Source organism: Nymphalis io, chromosome 15, assembly GCF_905147045.1.
Source record: "Nymphalis io chromosome 15, ilAglIoxx1.1, whole genome shotgun sequence".
In the NCBI taxonomy this organism is placed as follows: Eukaryota; Metazoa; Arthropoda; class Insecta; order Lepidoptera; family Nymphalidae; genus Nymphalis; species Nymphalis io.
Genome location: NC_065902.1, coordinates 4,706,154 through 4,724,229, shown reverse-complemented (window position 1 = coordinate 4,724,229; position 18,076 = coordinate 4,706,154). Strand labels below are relative to the sequence as shown.

The 18,076-nt window shown below is 34.8% G+C and overlaps 4 protein-coding genes across 11 annotated transcripts; 2 read left to right on the top strand and 2 right to left on the bottom strand.

Moving 5' to 3' along the window:
• Positions 1-868: 868 nt before the first annotated feature.
• Positions 869-8,304, top strand: LOC126773567 (high mobility group protein 20A). 4 transcript variants are annotated; one of them, XM_050494523.1, is made up of 8 exons: positions 869-938; positions 1,221-1,474; positions 1,909-2,068; positions 2,141-2,283; positions 2,471-2,589; positions 2,667-2,789; positions 7,781-7,946; positions 8,136-8,304. In XM_050494523.1, the coding sequence occupies exons 2-8, from the start codon at positions 1,228-1,230 to the stop codon at positions 8,273-8,275; spliced, it is 1,098 nt and encodes a 365-aa protein (XP_050350480.1). In that variant the 5' UTR covers positions 869-938; positions 1,221-1,227; the 3' UTR covers positions 8,276-8,304. The 4 variants fall into 4 exon arrangements, with proteins under 4 accessions (XP_050350480.1, XP_050350479.1, XP_050350481.1 ...); XM_050494522.1 differs by having other exon boundaries at positions 876-964; XM_050494524.1 differs by lacking the exon at positions 869-938 and having other exon boundaries at positions 976-1,474; positions 2,477-2,589.
• Positions 8,305-8,394: 90 nt separating this feature from the next.
• Positions 8,395-9,869, bottom strand: LOC126773577 (histone RNA hairpin-binding protein). 2 transcript variants are annotated; one of them, XM_050494539.1, is made up of 5 exons: positions 9,721-9,869; positions 9,455-9,622; positions 9,273-9,375; positions 9,079-9,201; positions 8,395-8,602 (listed from the first exon to the last, which is right to left on the bottom strand). In XM_050494539.1, exons 2-5 carry the CDS (start codon positions 9,513-9,515, stop codon positions 8,437-8,439), a joined length of 453 nt encoding a protein of 150 aa, XP_050350496.1. In that variant the 5' UTR covers positions 9,516-9,622; positions 9,721-9,869; the 3' UTR covers positions 8,395-8,436. The 2 variants fall into 2 exon arrangements, with proteins under 2 accessions (XP_050350496.1, XP_050350495.1); XM_050494538.1 differs by having other exon boundaries at positions 9,455-9,629; positions 9,721-9,836.
• A 1,378-nt stretch (positions 9,870-11,247) lies between these two features.
• LOC126773980 (U6 small nuclear RNA (adenine-(43)-N(6))-methyltransferase) lies at positions 11,248-14,499 on the bottom strand. 3 transcript variants are annotated; one of them, XM_050495250.1, is made up of 7 exons: positions 14,297-14,499; positions 14,000-14,213; positions 13,737-13,877; positions 13,239-13,374; positions 12,937-13,053; positions 12,501-12,661; positions 11,248-11,805 (listed from the first exon to the last, which is right to left on the bottom strand). In XM_050495250.1, exons 1-7 carry the CDS (start codon positions 14,399-14,401, stop codon positions 11,264-11,266), a joined length of 1,416 nt encoding a protein of 471 aa, XP_050351207.1. In that variant the 5' UTR covers positions 14,402-14,499; the 3' UTR covers positions 11,248-11,263. The 3 variants fall into 3 exon arrangements, with proteins under 3 accessions (XP_050351207.1, XP_050351208.1, XP_050351209.1); XM_050495251.1 differs by having other exon boundaries at positions 14,300-14,499; XM_050495252.1 differs by having other exon boundaries at positions 14,000-14,203; positions 14,297-14,400.
• A 280-nt stretch (positions 14,500-14,779) lies between these two features.
• LOC126773971 (THO complex subunit 4) lies at positions 14,780-16,875 on the top strand. 2 transcript variants are annotated; one of them, XM_050495238.1, is made up of 4 exons: positions 14,780-15,121; positions 15,821-16,049; positions 16,203-16,391; positions 16,529-16,875. In XM_050495238.1, the coding sequence occupies exons 1-4, from the start codon at positions 14,921-14,923 to the stop codon at positions 16,681-16,683; spliced, it is 774 nt and encodes a 257-aa protein (XP_050351195.1). In that variant the 5' UTR covers positions 14,780-14,920; the 3' UTR covers positions 16,684-16,875. The 2 variants fall into 2 exon arrangements, with proteins under 2 accessions (XP_050351195.1, XP_050351196.1); XM_050495239.1 differs by having other exon boundaries at positions 14,783-15,121; positions 15,836-16,049.
• The last annotated feature ends 1,201 nt before the right edge of the window (positions 16,876-18,076 follow it).

Genomic DNA, 18,076 nt, shown 5'->3' with positions numbered 1-18,076 from the left:
AGAGCTTTTCCCCTTCGCATAAAGTAGTAGATAGGTACTATGCCATTTCCATTACATAAAAGTAACTTCTTCGTTTAACACAAAAGTAAATAAGAAAGTCTATATATTTATTATACTGTTTAAAGAAACACAGTTGTATCTACAGTTCAACAAGCTAAGAATTAAATTTGTAAAATATATGCAATGTATATATTAATTTGAACATTAGGAGGCCAAGTCAATCATGAGTACATGTGCAAGGGACATAGTATCTTAGTACATAATAATAACGTCTATCATACTAAAGGGCCGTATGCCCTTTAGTATGATAGATAGATATAGATATTGGTGATGAAGATAAGGGATGGTTAATATTTTTTACAGTGTCGATGTCTATGAGCGGTGATGACCTCAAGTGCGGATTTACAAGTTTTCCCCAAAATTTTCAATGTCTGAATGCTTAGTATACCTATATTTCTGTAAGTAAGCTAATATGACTACAGAATATGAAATATTTATTAAGAAATTGAAATATTTGATTTTAAACCTGCTAGGTATTATGAAATTTTATGCTTTCTAATTATTACATATATATTTTCATAAAACAATAGATAATGGCAATCAAGTACAGTGGAAAAAATAATGATAGAAATAAAAACATATATATTTTTTAATTAATTTCCACTTTATGATGACGTATTCGCATTTTAGAATCTACGTTTGAACTCAGAACAGAAATACGTATTTTTGTCTTTAATTATAAATACACAAATAATTTTCGGTACTTTATGTGGTATAAGATCCCTTGAATGTTTTATTTAATTGGCGTCCGTTGTTAGTGTCTGTATACACAGAAGGGCAATATTATTAATTATTGTCAGCTGTCACACTTGTCGCCTTGATTGATACGGATTACGGATACCTTGAAGTAAAAACGTCCTGATTTGAGACATATTTCAGTTCAGTCTTCAATTTGTACTTACTAGTAATCTGATTCTTGTTACATTTTAGAAAGCTAAAACTTCGTAATATAATATAACCTCTATCTATTATTCTCTTTTCAGAAAGCTTTCTTTGTCTGTCGGCTTATAACTATCATTTTAACATATTTATATCGATTATTCGTTTAAATACGACATTTTAACTCAAACCACAGACCAAACATTGTAGCGTTTACTTTACTGAATAAAATTATTGAACTTAAACTTTTAAATAGTGACAAAACATATTTTTTTCTTAAGATTTACCATGGAGGTGGACGCCGCACAGCTGCCAGCAGAACAACAATCTGTTAAACTTGAAGAGTTACCAAAACCTTTAAATGTAGAACAGGATCCCAATTCAGCGTTGATTGCAACAAGTAATGGAAACGATAACGATATTGGCATTCAACCTGTAAACTCGAAAGATGTCCAAAAACCATCACCAAAAAAACCGAAAAAGCGAAAGCCAAAGATTCCTCGCGATGTAACTGCGCCGCGACAACCTCTTACCGGTAATTGTTAAAAAATATTTAAAGATGAATTTGTATCTCTAATAAATTTAAAAAATTGCTCAATTGTACATTTTATCCAAATACTTATAGTGATAATGAAAATGTCAGGTACATATTTCAAATTAAATCTACATAAACATTAAATAAGTTGAACTCCACATTAAGTAGAATATATGTTATAATAATATCATTAGCAAAGATTGGTGGTTGCTAATGCATTGAAAATTTTTATGTATATACAAATACTGTTCACATTTATTATGGTTATTTCACATATATTATATTATTAATAATTGTCACCAACTTTTTTTTCACCAATAAATTAAGAACTATGTTGCTTCCTTTTTAAAAGTTTTTTTTTATTTTTATTTACTAATAAAATAGAATATAATGGTGTTATGATCAAATTAAAGACAACATTTTTTATGTTTAAGGCTATGTACGGTTTCTGAATGAAAGACGTGATCAATTACGTGCTGAGCAACCAGAGTTAGGTTTTGCTGAATTAACTAGACAGTTGGCCAGTGAGTGGAGTAAGCTTCCATCTGAAGAAAAACAACAATACCTTGATGCAGCTGACCAGGATAAGGAACGGTAAAATTTTATCGACAAACAAGTAAATTTCAATACATTAACAGTATTATAAATATTCTCACTTTTAAATAGGTATATAAAAGAATGGGCTGAATATAAGAAAACTGATGCTTACAAAGAATTTAGAAAACATCAAATGGAACAAAAAGACTCCAATACAACTGCTAAAAAAATGAAACCAAATACAAATAGTGATAATAATTTAAATAATACAGGTAAACTTCTAAATATTAATATAGATTAATTCAGTATTAAAATCTATGTGCCCGTTGAACAACTCTATCTAACACAATCCCTTCGAAGACTTTGTTGACTGTAACCTCAAGAAGCCTGTTCAATACTTATTAAAAGAATATGCATATTCAGTAAATATGATAAATCTTATACCCTTTTTTTATTGAGGTCCAGGAAGACAAACACCAGAACAAAATATTGTTGGTAATGTAGCAACTGGCCCAGTAACCTCTGTACCAAGGCAACAAACACCACCTCGACCGAGACCTTGTATAACACCTGCTTCAGTATGTATATTTCTGTTTTGTTTTGTAATCTTATCGATCCACTAAATAATTTTTAATTTTACCTTTGCAATTCACAGGGAGAAGAAATACCCGGTGATACGGATATTCCTATATTTACAGATCAATTTTTACATCATAACAAATTAAGAGAAACAGAACTTCGCCAATTAAGAAAAGCTAATTCGGATTATGAGCAGCAGGTGAAAAATACTCTACATTAGTAGATTGCATTTTATTTCATATATAAATAAATTCACAAGTATGCTTTATTGTATTCCATAATTAAATATATATACTTACATAGTATATTATAATTTTAAGCTTATCATAACCGTAACGTAACCGTAACAGCCTGTGAATGTCCCACTGCTGGGCTAAAGGCCTCCTCTCCCTTTTTAGAAGAACGTTTGGAGCTTATTCCACTACGCTACTCCAGTGCGGGTTGGTGGAACGCATGTGGCAGAATTTCAGTGAAATTATACACATGCAGGTTTCATCACGATGTTTTCCTTCACGGTAAACCATGAGATAAATTAAAATCACAAATAAAGCACATGAAAATTTAGTGGTGCTTGCCCGGTTTGAACCTACTTTTATCGGTTTATACCACTGGGCCATCTCGGCTTATCATAAATCCATAAAAATCATTTTACAAAATAAGGTCAGAGTAAGAATAGTACTCACATTTTTTTCAAATAATTTTTGAAAAAAATCGTGCTCCAATAATAATATTCTGGGACATTTTTCACACACGGCCATCTGATCCTAAATTAAGCTTGTATTATGGAAACAAGACAACTGATATACTACATATACTATTTTTCACCCAGACTCAGGACAAACAGACATGTTCATGCACACAAATATTTGTCCTTTTATATATATATTATATTCGCCGGGAGGGCAAATGACTCTACTTCACCTGATGGTAAGTGGTAGTAGAGTCCAAACGCGACGACGGCCAGTACAGACGGGAAAAACGTTCTGCACTAGCCGCCTTCGCCTTGCCGGCCCGCAAGATGCCTCTTCACGCCTCGTTTGAAGGAACCCGGGTTGTAAGAGGAGGGGAACACGTGAGCTGGTAAGGAATTCCATTTTTTGGTAGTGCGACAAAGAAAGGAGTTGCCAAATTTCTTTGTGCGCGATGGAATTGATGTCACAGTTAGGCGGTGACATCGAGAACCAGCTCGCGTGGACTTAAGAAGGAAGGGGGAAGCAGGAATTAGAGAGAATAATTCCTCAGAGCACTCGCCGTGATACAGTCGATAGAAAGCGCTCAGTGCTGCTATCTCACGACGCAATTGTAATGGTTCAAGGGTGTTTGTGACCTTTACGTCGCCAATAATGCGTACTGCACGTCGCTGCAACCGGTTCAAGGCCTCAAGTAGGTACTTAGCGGAGACATCCCAAAGGTGCGAGCAATATTCCACGCAAGACCGTACCTGCGTTTTGTACAGCAGGCACAGTTGTTGTGGCGTGAAAAAGCGCCGCACCTTGTTCAGAACTCCGAGTTTCCGTGAAGCTGTTTTTATAACAGCCTCGATGTAATCCCTTGGACTAAGGTCGCAGCGAACGTCAATCCCCAGCATGGTGATTTTGCTTTGCATCACCAGCGGAGTACCACAGAGGGAGGGAAGAGGGGAAAATGTTGACTTTTTCGCCGTGAGAGCGCATACCTGTGTTTTCTTGGCATTAAACTCAACAAGATTATCAGAGCCCCATTTGGCGATGAGCTCTAACGTCCTATCGAGTTCAATGACAAGATCCTTCCGCCTCCTCAATTTCCGCTCGCCCAGCCACTGCTCGTCCGTGGTATCCACCATGCACTGTACTATCGTCTGCATATCAGTGTTTGTTCCCAAGAGAGAGCATATCATTGATATGCAAAAGAAAGAGTGTGGGAGATAGCACAGATCTCTGGGGGACCCCAGCATTCACTACATAGAATTGTGAAGCGCAACCATCAACTAAAACACGAAGGCTACGCTTGTGTAGGAAGCTGGCAATCCAGGTGCATAGCTGAGCAGGCAGACCATATGCCGGCAGCTTGGAGAGAAGACTTCTGTGCCAGACCCTGTCGAAAGCCTTGGAGATATCGAGGCTGACAGCCAACGATTCTCCATGCTTGTCGATAGCTTCACCCCAGAGGTGCGTTACGTACGCTAGAAGATCACCTGTGGACCGTTTTGGTCGAAACCCGTACTGACGATCATTAATTAGACAGTGATCTTCTAGGTAATAGATCAGTTGGTTGTTTAAAATCCGTTCCATCACCTTACAAAGTACTGAGGTGATAGCTATTGGCCGATAATTTGCCGGGTCAGACCGATCCCCTTTTTTGGGAACCGCTTGCACATTAGCTCTTCTCCAAGCCTCCGGCACACATCCCGAAGAGAGAGAAAGTTGGAACAGGCGCGTTAACACAGGAGACAGCTCCGCTGCGCACTTCTTCAGCACTATGGCTGGTATTCCATCGGGACCGCTAGCTTTCCGTACATCAAGTGATTGCAGCTCCGCACGCACATCACGTTGCCTGATTTTAATGTCAGGCATCGTATGGCCACATGAAGGTATTGTAGGTGGCAGCGCACTACAATCATCGATGACGGAATTGTCGGCAAAGAGTTTAGCCAGGAGATCAGCTTGCTATTGCGGACTGTGAGCTAGCGATCTGTCCGGATTTCTGAGCGGTGGCAGCGAAGGTTGGCAGAAATTGTTTTGCACAGACTTGGTCAGACGCCAGAAGCTACGGGAGCCGCTAGGATGCGAAACAAGGTCATGACCAATCTGTACAATGCGCTGTGCATCCGCTCTCGTGTATGCCTTTCTACAGGACTTGGAATTTTTGTTATAGTTTGCTTTCAGTGAGTCAATGTTAGATGCCCCGCTAATGCAGCCGTTGATCCACTTGCGATATGCCGCCTGCTTAGATGATACAGCATCGGCACATTCACGAGTGAACCAACGGTTACGCGTACTCCTACTGACGAGATCTGAGCTAGGAATGTAGTATTCTATTCCCAACATGATCTCGTCAGCAACAGCAGCGGCACCAGCTGTCGGGTCATTCTCACTGAAGCAACGTTCCTTCCAAGGGACCGACGCATAGTAATCGCGCATACCGTCCCAATCCGCCGACTTATAGTGCCAAACGCGACGTTTGCATACCGCTAGTGGCGGCAGCTTGGCCTGTGGCACTCTGGTAGAAATAAGGCTGTGATCCGAAGAGCCAAGAGGAGCCTGAACCACAACCTAATATTCCAACGGGTGAGAAGTCAGCAGAAGGTCCAGTAGAGAAAGTGCTTGCCCATCAATGTCTGGGATCCTGGTGGGCTGATCAACCAGTTGGGTCAAGTCATGTGTGAGAGCAAAAGCATGAGCAGTCCTTCCAGCATGGTCAGTTTTGAGGGATTTCAACCATGATTCGTGGTGAGCATTAAAATCCCCCAAAAACACCAATTCCGCGTTAGGAAATTGCTCTTGCGCAGCATCTGCCACCCGACTAAGATGGTCAAATAATTGGCTTGTCTCCAAGTCACCATTGTGGGATCTGTAGAGGCACACGTAGACTCGGCTCTGACGAACTAGGTCCACACGTACCACCAACATGGAGAAGGAGGGGTCCTCCAAGCAGCGCAGTCGGTGACAACAAACATCCGTCCTGACGAACAAGCATACTCCGGCTTTCGCTTTGAAGGATTCTTCAAGCGTGTAGCCGGGATAATTAAGGTAGCTGGTATCGGCAGGACGGAGTATTTGTGTCTCCGTGAGAAACAACATTGCTGGCCGTGCTGTCTCGAGATGGTGGTGGACAGCGTTGAGGTTAGTGTGGAGTCCACGGATGTTAGAGAACTCGACCTCAAACAGCGAGGGTATGGTGGGGGTGTGCACCGCTGTACGACCGTTATTTCTGTTTTGTTGCGCCATTTGGGAAAAATAAAATGGAAAAGAGACGTGAAGCGAGCGATGTATTGCCACGATAGGGATGGGCAAAGTGTGGAGGCGTGTTTCCCCAAGTGGTTGCCAAAAGGAAAAATACACTGACCCGCCGGACGGAAGGGCCCCCGAACCCCCCCCCCCCCCGGAAGTGGCCGCCGGGACCCCACCTACCGGTCACCAACCGGCACGACGGTCCACCCCGAGATTATGCGTGGCCTGGTGGGGCAGCTTCACGAGCTGGTTAGGCACGCTCGGGCCCCTGTACTATGCCAAGGGCGGCCAGCGGAACAGCCGTTTCTTCGGGTCTCCCTGTCCGGCAGGTCAATACAGTTTCCCCCGGCATTGGTTCAACAGCCGTCTCCATTGGACCAACACCCATCGCGGCAATACTCGCTCGGGCTCTGGCTGTACGCTGGCTGACCTCGAAACGCGGCTGCAAGCCACTTCATGAGTTTTTCACCATGCGTACGGTGGTAACAAGCCAGGCGGATGTTTAACATCCTACCACCAGATGAAGATTCCTACCTGGGTGGGAATCGAACCTACAACCTTCGGCGTGAAAGGCAAGCATCCACGAACCATGCCAACCAGCTAGTCATGTAATATAAGTTAGAAATACATTACTCGTTTATATTATGGTCCACATTCAAATTATTAATCTTCAAAGTAAAAGGAATTGCTATAAAAGTACTGTAAAAACTGTTCACTGTTCAACGAAGCCACTAGATTAATATATTGCAGATAGACCGGATTTGTTTAAGTTATAGTTTACTGATATTAAAACAAGTTACATAACAGTTGCAACAAACATTTGGTTACTATTGGGCCGAATACCGAATATTGAAACACTTTTCGGTCAGTTGTAGAACCTAATACTTAAAAACATAAGTAAAAAAATAACTTTTATTAATGCTGAACATATATTGCTAGTTCTAGTAAGCATGATTTTTCTAAAGGATCAAAGGAAAGTCACATATTTTTTATAAGAGATCAAAAGCAGGTAACTAGTAAACTTTCAACTAAGTTACCTATTATATAGTTGAATTATAACTAATATTAACTATTTCAATTACATGTTATTTAGAAATTTATTGATTGTAACTATATTATTCTTTATTTAACTATTTAAATCTCAATGCTGGATGGAATAAATTAATGTTTAATGTTCGTTTTTTTTTTTAATATAACATATTAGCTAAATATATAACTCTTTCATTACGTTATTTTGAAGTCATGTTAAATATATTTTTAGAATGCTATTTTGCAACGTCACGCTGAAGAAGTTAGTGCGGCGACTTCCAGACTCCGGGCAGAAACTGCAGCAGCAGCTGAACGAACAGCAGCTCTTGTAGCACACCGTCGAGCCCTTGTGTCTTCTTTGAGCCAAGCCTTACAATCAGTTGTATTGCCTTTGCAAGGTTGTTCATTCACTGTTCATTGGTTGTTCAATCATCTATTATTACTATATTTGATGCTTGATTTCATGCCCAATTTTACCTAAGTTGTGTTTAGGTTTTAAGGCAATACTAATTAATGTTATGGATTTAGTATATAATTATGTTATAGTTTATTATTGCAATCAGAATAAAAGAAACCATAAATTCCAGGTGGTCCTACTGGTGCTTTGGAAAATAACATAGAAGAATATATGGAGAAATTACATAGCTTTGCCTTAGATGGAAAGAATAACCCACTTCTAAAACAAGCAAAGGACATTTTGAACAGAATAGAATTGCCAACTATTTAAAACATTATTTAATAAAACCATGTCACTAGGATATTTGTTTTTTTTCATTAATTACTAAAGCTTATAGAATAGGATGTTTACGTGGGCGTAAATATATACTGTCATAGAAATAGATAGAATGCATAGTAATTTATTATTTATTTTTTTCTAAATACACATAACTATGAATCTAAATCTTCATCAGATTCCATTGTAGGCTCCTTGTTAGCTTCTGTATCATACTGATGTAATTTCTTTCTCCACATTTTTATTAACATATCCCAAGATCTTCTACTATATTTTGTATATTTGTCAGGCGTTTTTGGGTCCTCTTTTGTGCGCTTATCTCTGAAAGTTGTTAGTAACTTATAAAAACAATAAGCCCTATTGTTTTTTTTTTAAATTAACATTACAATTTTTTTAATTAAAAAGGTAATATAAGTTCTCAAATAAATAACGTTAGAAATCTGTTTAACCAGATGTCAGGTAAGAATTGATATATGAAGTGGAAAGTTTAAATAAACAAACACTTCCACTTAATAATAAAAATTTCACCATTTCTTCCCTTACTTCTTCTACAAACATATTTATAGCCATAAAATTAAAATGATGACGATAATGAATGAGTAAAAAGAAAAGCAATCTTTATTCTTCAAATAAACAACCATAAAACATTTTCAAGCTATTAACTATTCACAGCACAGTGAATAACTATTTCAATTAATCTATAAGGGATTAAGAATTTGGTATACTTAACTTAAAGATAATGATATAAATTATCAGTTAAATAAATTCACTAAACATTTGAGACACTTTTTACTTACATAGGAACTTTCTGTAAATAGCTATGATAACCAACAGTATTTTTGCCATAATCTATTTGTTTTTGCCGTCTTTGTAATATTGATGGATCTGTTTCCAATTCAAGCAGCTTTCTCTTAGGTTTACTAAAAAAAATTAAGTATGAAAATGAAATGTTGATTAATTTTCAACTTACAGCTATCAACTTTAAACCTACCCATTTTCTTCAGTTTCATTTTTAATATTCAACTTAATTTTTTTTCGACTAGTTGAATTTTCTCTGCTGTCTGTTTTAATTTTTTCTTTAGTTCCTCGCCTTACTAAAATATAATGTATTTGTTGTTTAATTACTCCATAATAACTGGTTACTTTGTTAAATAATAAAAAAGATAGTTTTACCCTCAATAGTATCATCATTGTTCTCATCCTCATTTCCAATTGGAACAACACAATTGTTCATTTTTGTTAATAACTTTTCTTGAGTGTTGATATTAGGAGTTTTATTCAAACGTTTATAGCCTCCAGTTATTCAAAACTTCATTATTACTTTAATTATACCCTTGATACCTAATTACTTATACGAAAAGCTCATAAACATTTACTTGTTTTGTAAGATGATCATTAAGAATTGTGTTTAAAATGAACACCTACTAAAATATACTTACGAGTAACGAATTAGATATGCAATTTATACGCCGAAATTTGTTTAAGTTTAGCGTTCAGCGTTGTAACCACTAGGTAGCATCATATAAGCGCGAAAACTGACATTATGATTTGTTATTTTTTATTAATGTTTTTATTTGATAAGGCAAAGGTATAATACCATACAACCCACATATTGCTACGGCTATTGTCTAACGTTAGGTATATTCAAACCCTCACATCGCGATTTGACTAGGAATTGAATTATGCACAGAGATTGACAAACATTGTCACATTGAAGTTCGATTTTAATAAAATAAGCTTTCGGCTTATATTTTCTTACTTTCTTATATAATTTTTTTGTATCGCGTATATACAAATGTTATTTTTTTTAATGTTGTATATGTTCGACCTATCAGTTTTTACCCCTATAACAAGTTCTCAAATAATTGCACCAGCTCCAGCCAAAAAATATAAAATCATTACATTTTTACGTTTGATTCCCACTTACATTTGCCTATGTCCAGTATAAAATGACACTATTGACTATATGCATCGTAGCGTAGACAGAAAAACTAATAGACGCAATGACGAATTCCTTCTCACTTACACAAGAAAGAGAATGAAAATTACGTTACAAATGGTTTAGACAGAGATAGAATTATCAAATCTTTTGTCCCTTATCGCGTAACCAGTTTGTTTCGCTACTTAAGTAGCGAAACAAACTTGACAGTTTGTGCGTTAATTGTGTTTTTTGTTCAATTTTCGCTTATTTTAATGTTAGAAAACTATTCTAATTCAGTGAAAAGGCCGAGAAACAATCATTATATAATATCGAAGGTATACGGTTAGATAGCTTCGTAGACGTAGACAGAGAAACAAATAGACCAAGGGGCCGTGAAACCGCGATTGAGACAGAGATAGTTTGTAATCATCCCTGAGAAACTATATTTTCATGTTAGAAAACGATTCTAATCCAGTAAAAAGACCGAGAAACAACCCTTATATCATATCGAAGTTTATACAATGGTGCATTGTCGTATTATTTAATGTTAAAGCGATAGCAAGAAGAAAATTGTCGACGTGTGTTTTCACGCGTAAGTACGACGGTTTTGTCCCTAAATATAGTTTCTCAGTGATGTTTATTTATGCCATAGCATGGCGGAACCGTATATTGCATTAAAATCCTGAAATTAATAGGATTTTCCAGGTTTTATCATGCATAACATAAAATTATTTATTATGTAAGTGCTGCTAGCATCAGTTAAAAAATGTCCCGATTTTCGATAATATCGACTTGTCGACAGTGTAAACAAATAAATACGGCATCCAATAATAACCTAAAGTGCTCCGTTATATGTAAATATGTTATTTACATAAATAAATTCGATTCCCTTTTGATTCAAGTCCAAAAACCCGATGCAAGCCGAAACACGTGACTAATCACGAGCATAAATGCGGTATAAACTTTTTCACGTCAAGAGAAAAAGACAATAACGTGATATTATTTCATAATAATATTGCACGCATTTACTTAAATGAATCAAAACTCGTTTTTATAAACATTTATTTCCAATTGTTTTTTATATACTGTATTACTTGATGTAACCCTTCTTTTCCAGCTTTTCCGTTTAAAAATTCCAATTCCACATTTGGGTGATTGTCTTTCATAAAAATTTTCATAATACCATGAACAATAATTTCTTGTTGATCCGTGTGTATACTTGCTTCATTAGAAATTATTTCTTCTACAACTTCTTTATGTTTAGAAGCAGAAATCTGTTGTTTATTTGAAATGTCTATAGGTCTTGGTTTTTCATTTATGTGCATTTCTAAATCATGTTTAGGTTGTTTGTGTTGGATTTCCGATGTTTGTTTAGAAAGTCGTCTTTTTCGCCGTTGGTTAGACCAGGTATTGTTATAAGCAATAATACTAAGGCTTATTTCGTTTCTTCTTTTATTAATAACTTTAAAAGTTATTTTTAAATCTATTAGCATTACTTTTATTTTTTCTAGACAACTATTTATATCATTTTCAGGTTCTGGTAAGTCTGGTAATATTATTATTAACGGTACATTCTTTTTTCGAGATATATGCTTCGGTACAACTGATAACAAAAACAATTAATTATTTTAAGCGACACATTATACTACAAGTATTACAATATATAAAAAAAATTATCAGATGAAATAGCTTATTCCTAAGAATATCTATATTGTGCAGAACTTAGCGAACATAACGGAGCAGAAATCCAAGAAGATTTTGTATTAAAGTCCACATCCCACAGGTCATCTAAACAGATGCCTACATTCCAACTAGATAGGTGGGTGCAATACCCACTTTGGTAGATAGATAGTAGTAAATTACAAAAACATGCGGCTCTCTTACACCGACTGAAGATAATTGCACAAAGATAGTGATGGTGATGTGAGAGAAAAGAAGGCAGATCCTTAAAGACGTTTGAGGTTTGTCTCCATGCCACAACACTTGTTTAATTAATAAGCTTTTATTTATTTTTATATTTTTTCAAATATTTAACATTATAAGTGTAAAATTAAGTGAATACATTAATTAATAAAAATATAATTATAATATGGATAGATTGCATTAAAATTGTAATAATATTGAAAAACATACAAAAACAATTAAATATATATATTTCTTAAAACTAAAACAAAAATAGTCAAAATTTAAAGAAGTCCTTCCAGTCCCTATTCAAGAAAAGATGCCCATCATACAGGCAGGTATGGGTAGAATATATTTTAAAAACAAAATATTTCAAAAGTAAATTTAACAACTTACCTAACTTAGACAAGTGATAATCTTTATATGTCCAAGCTAAACCCCATCGTGTCACACGCCCTTGGCAAAATTCAGTTGTTGTGTGCTCAATGCTTTCTGCTTTTAAGTCTAATATCAGTTCTTTCAAATTATACTTATGACCAACCATTGTTGTAAATATTCTGGAATGATAAAAATACCATTTATATTGTTGTTTATTTAAAAAAAAAATAAAGAATGCCCATTTTATAAGGAATTACTAATAATCATTTTCTATTTTCCCATCTAATTAAGCATAAAGTTTGTATTAGAAGTGGGGATGAACAATAGCTTATGGGGTCAGGATTAAACCTGCAAACTTTTTTCAACACTAGGTGGCCTGTAGAACATAGTGCTATTGATTTTGCTTTAATTTGTAGTTTAGTTCCCTAATAAAATGCAATATGAGTTTCCTCACAGTATTCTGTTTTTATAAATTTTGCTTTCTGCTATAATTTTTCTACAAAATTGTAGTTCGCCTCCTTCAGTTATTAGTTCATGTGAAGATCCAGTAAAGCCATTTTTCGGTTCTGGTCTAAAACATATACAAGATGCATTATATTCAATTTTAATTATAGTTTTAATAGAATTAAATATAGGACAGGCTTCAAAGCACATTCATTTGTTCATAAATAAATTTAAAAAAACTTAATACTAAACAAAATAAATGTTAAGCCATAAATATGCTTAAAATCTTATTATTATGTTAGGACAATTTACCTGGCTGGGCTTCGAGATTCTAATAATTCTTGTATGTTTGTATAGAAAGGTGGATTGCACATACAAAAATCATAAACTTGGTCATTGTTACCCGTAAATACACATTCAAATATAGATGTTGACACGTTCTTTTTCACTGCAATCATTATTATTCTGCATGTCACTTTTTGTTACTGAAAAATTATATACTCACCAAACCTGATTGGTATAACACGTGGAGGTAAGACTTAATAAATAAAACTAATTTTAAACTACATTTCCGTAAAAATAAAAATCATTATACATACATAGATACATAAATGATTCAGTATAAGCTGTAATGTCATTTAATATATATATATATTATATGTTATTTACATTTTAAATGTACCCATACTTAAAAAAAAGCTTACACCTATCATCAGTAATGGTCCATTCTCTAGACTTTATATGCATAATAAAATGATCACACCAATATTTAAGTTAAATCAATTAATTCATCAATAGTTGAGCACATACATTCAATAAGATGCTGTAAGTTATTCCTCTCAATATTGTCTCTTGCTTTCTCTAGACTTTCTTCATCCATTTCGGTTCCAAGCATATTCCATTTATTTTTCACAGCAGCCAATAATGGATATATAGCACATGCTCCAGTTCCTTTTAAATCACAAATAAAACACTATTTGTAACAATAAAATAAATAACAGCTTTGAAATAAGGATATAAAATTTTATTTAGTTATACTGTTTTCTAAGTATGTTGGGTCAATATAAACATACCAATATCAATGCCTAATATAGAACTATTTTTATTCATTGCCGTCAATAAATCTTCAATCCATAATATGTAATTGAGTCTCAAAGGAAGTGTAGGTACCAAACGATCTTCAGGAATATTTACATCAAGGTTAAAATCTGACTTTAATAAATACTTGGTTAAAGTTCTCAATGCATGTGGGTCTTTAAAGTCAATGCTCACTTTTCCTGTAATGTCCTAAAATTTTAATAATATAATTTCATTAAAAATAATGTTACAATACATAGTACTATTTTTATAACCATTAACAATTAAATTACCACTTTTGCTACATCAGAGAACTCCTTGTACTTTTTGGCCAGCTTTGAAAAATCAGGAGGTGTTTTATAAATATTACGGGGATGCATAAATTTATTCAAAGCCATTATAAAATTTACCAAGTTAAAACAAATTCACTTATGAAAACCGATATAGATTCTATTATTATTTCTGATTTCTCTAGTCTGTTCTCTTTGTATTTGAACTTGAAAGCTAAAATGAAAAAATACATTAGATAAGTAGAGTAGTAGTGATGCCAGAAGAAAAAAAGTGCAATGAAAATAACTTTGCATTCAAATTGTAAAAAAAAAACTGAACACACCTTAAATACAATATTTTCATAAGCCTTATTAATATCGATATTGGTTAAAAATGTATAATTACTACATAGTCACTTTGTTTCATCTTTCTGAACCGGAAAAACGTATTATTTTACCTACCTACTTATTTATTTTTTACAGTTATATCGGGTAACACCTCATATGCCTCCATTTTGGTAATGGTGAATCAAGTGAATCAACTGCTTATAGACGCGCTATTTAAGTTAATTTATCAGTAGTTATTCTACTTAGATCGCAAGTTTTTTAATTATTTTTAGTACGTTTATTAGTTTCATTAGGCCTAAAATGGCAGACAAAATCGATATGGCTTTGGATGATATAATAAAAGCAAATAAAAAAGGAAAACCTGGTGGAGGAGCTGGAAGAAAATTTGATGTAAAAAGACCTAGTCGTGGGGGCGGAGGTGGATTTCGTAATGCCCGTACGGGTGGTATGTTGCGAGGTCGAAATCGTGGTGGAGTATCCAAGCCAGCTAACTATACAAGGGTAAATCGAATAAAAGTATTAAGTTGATTATACAATTTGCAATATGGCGGACCAACGTGGTGAAATGACGCGTCAAGTGCATCGTGTTTGATTCATCTCTTCTATAAAATATACTTAGCTTACCCACCGTTTACTAGTATTAATTAATCTTAAAGCTGTTCTAAGCTTCCACTCCCATTCATATTTAAAATTTGGAGATATTTGGCATTATTTGTATTCTAAATAAATTTTACTGGACGTGTGCTCCATTCTTGGGACTCGGATATAATATCGACAATTAGCACCAGCAGCGACAACATTTTTGAAGATCTTTCACAATATTACAACTAAATGTATTGTGGATGATGGATTTGTTTGCAAACAATCCTTTCTTCGAGTAGCTGTCATTGTATTTGGGTGACTACAGCCCACGGACATATATATCAGTTGTATTGAATGTGGATGATAAAACTTTCTTGTGTAAAAGTTTAAAAAAGTGCAGTGTCAGTGGTGATAATAAGGATTCCATATAAATTGTTGATGTTGCAGTTGTTTTTAAAAAAAAAGTTATTCTATCATTGTATTCAATTTTTAAATGTATTTAGAATATAATTTATAAATCCTGTGAATTGTAATAGAACATGTACAACTAAAGTTTGCTAAGTATTTTGAGTGTATACTCAAAGAAGCTGCAGCGGGCAGTTGGCATGATCTATGAAGGACAACCTATTTCAGGGTGATGTAAACAGCACATGGAAACATGACATGTTCAATGACTTCAATGATAGGAAGATTCAAAGGAGTGCTCCAATCACAATGGGGCCCACTAAACTTTTAGTTTCAAATTTGGATTTTGGAGTTTCTGACTCTGACATACAGGAACTTTTCTCTGAATTTGGCATTTTAAAAAGTGCTGCTGTTCACTATGATAGATCTGGCAGATCATTAGGTTGGTATTATTAATAATATTTTTTCATTAGTTAGTATATCTGCAGTTTTTCCTGATAATTTTATTTGCATAGCTTTTTTAAGTTTTACTATGAGAAAACTAAAAGCAAAACAGGTTAATATACTAATATTTTGATTTATAATCAATTTAAAGGTACCGCTGATGTTGTATTTGAAAGAAGAGCTGATGCATTAAAAGCTATGAAACAGTATAATGGTGTGCCACTTGATGGGCGTGCTATGAACATACAGTTGGCTACATCTGAAATAAACACATTTAGAAATGAAGAGAGAAATAGACCCACCGTAGGTGGAGGACCCATCAGAAAAAATTTAAATAGAGGTGAATATTACAAAAATATAACAAAATCTTAATTAAAGTATTATTTAAAAAAAAAATTAAAAATTTTCTTGTGCTGTTATGAATCAAGTTGTTTTAAATTTTGTTATTTAATAGTAAATGATGATGTTTTATCACAGGGGGTGGAAACAGACCTCAAGGTGGTAATGCTGGTGGTCGGGGAGGAGGGCGACGCGGTGGTCGTGGTGGTGGAGCAACACGTGGAAGGAGACCGGTTCCAACAGCTGAACAATTAGATGCAGAACTAGATGCTTATGTTAAAGAAATAAAGTGATACAAGTCTTAATACATATAATATTAGATTATTGACATACCTAAGTGTAAGATACTATTAAGTTGGTATTATAATTAAATGTACAAGTTTGGTTTTCATAACCTAGACTATTTCCAGTTTTGACTGTGTCAGTTAAGATGCAACATCTGATTTTTCAAAAACATATTTTTATTAAAGTAATAACCAAGTGGAGATTTTTATTTCTTTGAGTACTTTTTAATGTGCCATCAACATAAAACTATCTACAAACAATGATTTATCTACCTTGATACCTACATAACAGTTTATTGAGCATGACAAAATATGAAGCTATATTAATGTATAGTGTACCCATACCTATTAGTTGTTATTTTTTAACTGGAAAAGTTTATAAACTGAAATAGACATTGATGACACTCATTCAATGGTTGCTTTTTATTTACTTCTCATTTGCTTTTAAATTAAAATTGAAAAATATTTAAAGTTATCAATACAATATTATTTAACTTTTTTGATATAAAAAAATGGGTTAATAATCTCTAGTTAAAAATTAAGAGATTAAAATTTGCCTCATGCTAATTCCTATTATGTAGTAACATGTAGAGAGTACTTACAATGTCGTTTTTTTAAGACAATACAGAAAATCTTTTAAAAAAAATATCTTAAATCTGTTTTTACATGTATAATATCCAGAGACCTCTACAAATTCCACAATGGTGACTTGAAGGCGAGCCGATTATTTGACCATCTTAGTCGTCGGGTGGCAGATGCTGCGCAAGAGCAGTTTCCTAATGCGGAATTGGTGTTTTTGGGGGATTTTAATGCTCACCATGAATCATGGTTTAACTTTCTTAAAACTGACCATGCTGGAAGGACTAATACCAGCCATAGTGTTGAAGAACTGTCTCGTTTGTTAATGCGCCTGTTCCAATTTTCTCTCTGCTTAGGATATGTGCCGGAGGCTTGGAGACGAGCTAATGTGCAAGTGGTTCCCAAAATCATCGGCCTATAGCTAACACTTTAGTGCCTTGTAAGGTGATAGAACGGATACTTAACAACCAACTGATCCATTACTTAGAAGATCACTGTCTAATTAATTATCGTCATACATTGCTATACAGACGACAGTACAGTGCATGGAGGATACCACGGACTCGCAGTAGCTGGGCGAGCGGAAATTGAGGAGAGGCGGGTGGATCTTGTTGTTAAATTCGATAGGACGTTAGAACTCATCGCCAAATGGGGCTCTGATAATCTTGTTGAGTTTAATGCCAAGAAAACACAGGTATGCGCTCTCAGCGAAAAAGTTACCATTTTCCCCTCTTCCCTCCCTCTGTGGCACTACGCTGGAGATACAAAAGAAAATCGTCATGCTGGGAATTGACGTTCGGTGCGACCGTAGTCCAAGGGATTA

Coding starts and splice junctions, on each gene's coding strand:
- LOC126773567 (XM_050494523.1), top strand. CDS start 1,228: ATGGAGGTGGACGCCGCACAGCTGCCAGCAGAACAACAATCTGTTAAA. Junction 2,069..2,140: donor GCTGACCAGGATAAGGAACG/GTAAAATTTTAT, acceptor ACTTTTAAATAG/GTATATAAAAGAATGGGCTG. Junction 2,790..7,780: donor ATTCGGATTATGAGCAGCAG/GTGAAAAATACT, acceptor ATATATTTTTAG/AATGCTATTTTGCAACGTCA.
- LOC126773577 (XM_050494539.1), bottom strand. CDS start 9,515: ATGAACAATTGTGTTGTTCCAATTGGAAATGAGGATGAGAACAATGAT. Junction 9,376..9,454: donor CAATGATGATACTATTGAGG/GTAAAACTATCT, acceptor ATTATATTTTAG/TAAGGCGAGGAACTAAAGAA. Junction 9,202..9,272: donor AATGAAACTGAAGAAAATGG/GTAGGTTTAAAG, acceptor AATTTTTTTTAG/TAAACCTAAGAGAAAGCTGC.
- LOC126773980 (XM_050495250.1), bottom strand. CDS start 14,401: ATGGCTTTGAATAAATTTATGCATCCCCGTAATATTTATAAAACACCT. Junction 13,054..13,238: donor GAATCTCGAAGCCCAGCCAG/GTAAATTGTCCT, acceptor TATATGTTTTAG/ACCAGAACCGAAAAATGGCT. Junction 12,662..12,936: donor ATTTATAAAAACAGAATACT/GTGAGGAAACTC, acceptor TTATCATTCCAG/AATATTTACAACAATGGTTG.
- LOC126773971 (XM_050495238.1), top strand. CDS start 14,921: ATGGCAGACAAAATCGATATGGCTTTGGATGATATAATAAAAGCAAAT. Junction 16,050..16,202: donor TAGATCTGGCAGATCATTAG/GTTGGTATTATT, acceptor ATCAATTTAAAG/GTACCGCTGATGTTGTATTT. Junction 16,392..16,528: donor CAGAAAAAATTTAAATAGAG/GTGAATATTACA, acceptor GTTTTATCACAG/GGGGTGGAAACAGACCTCAA.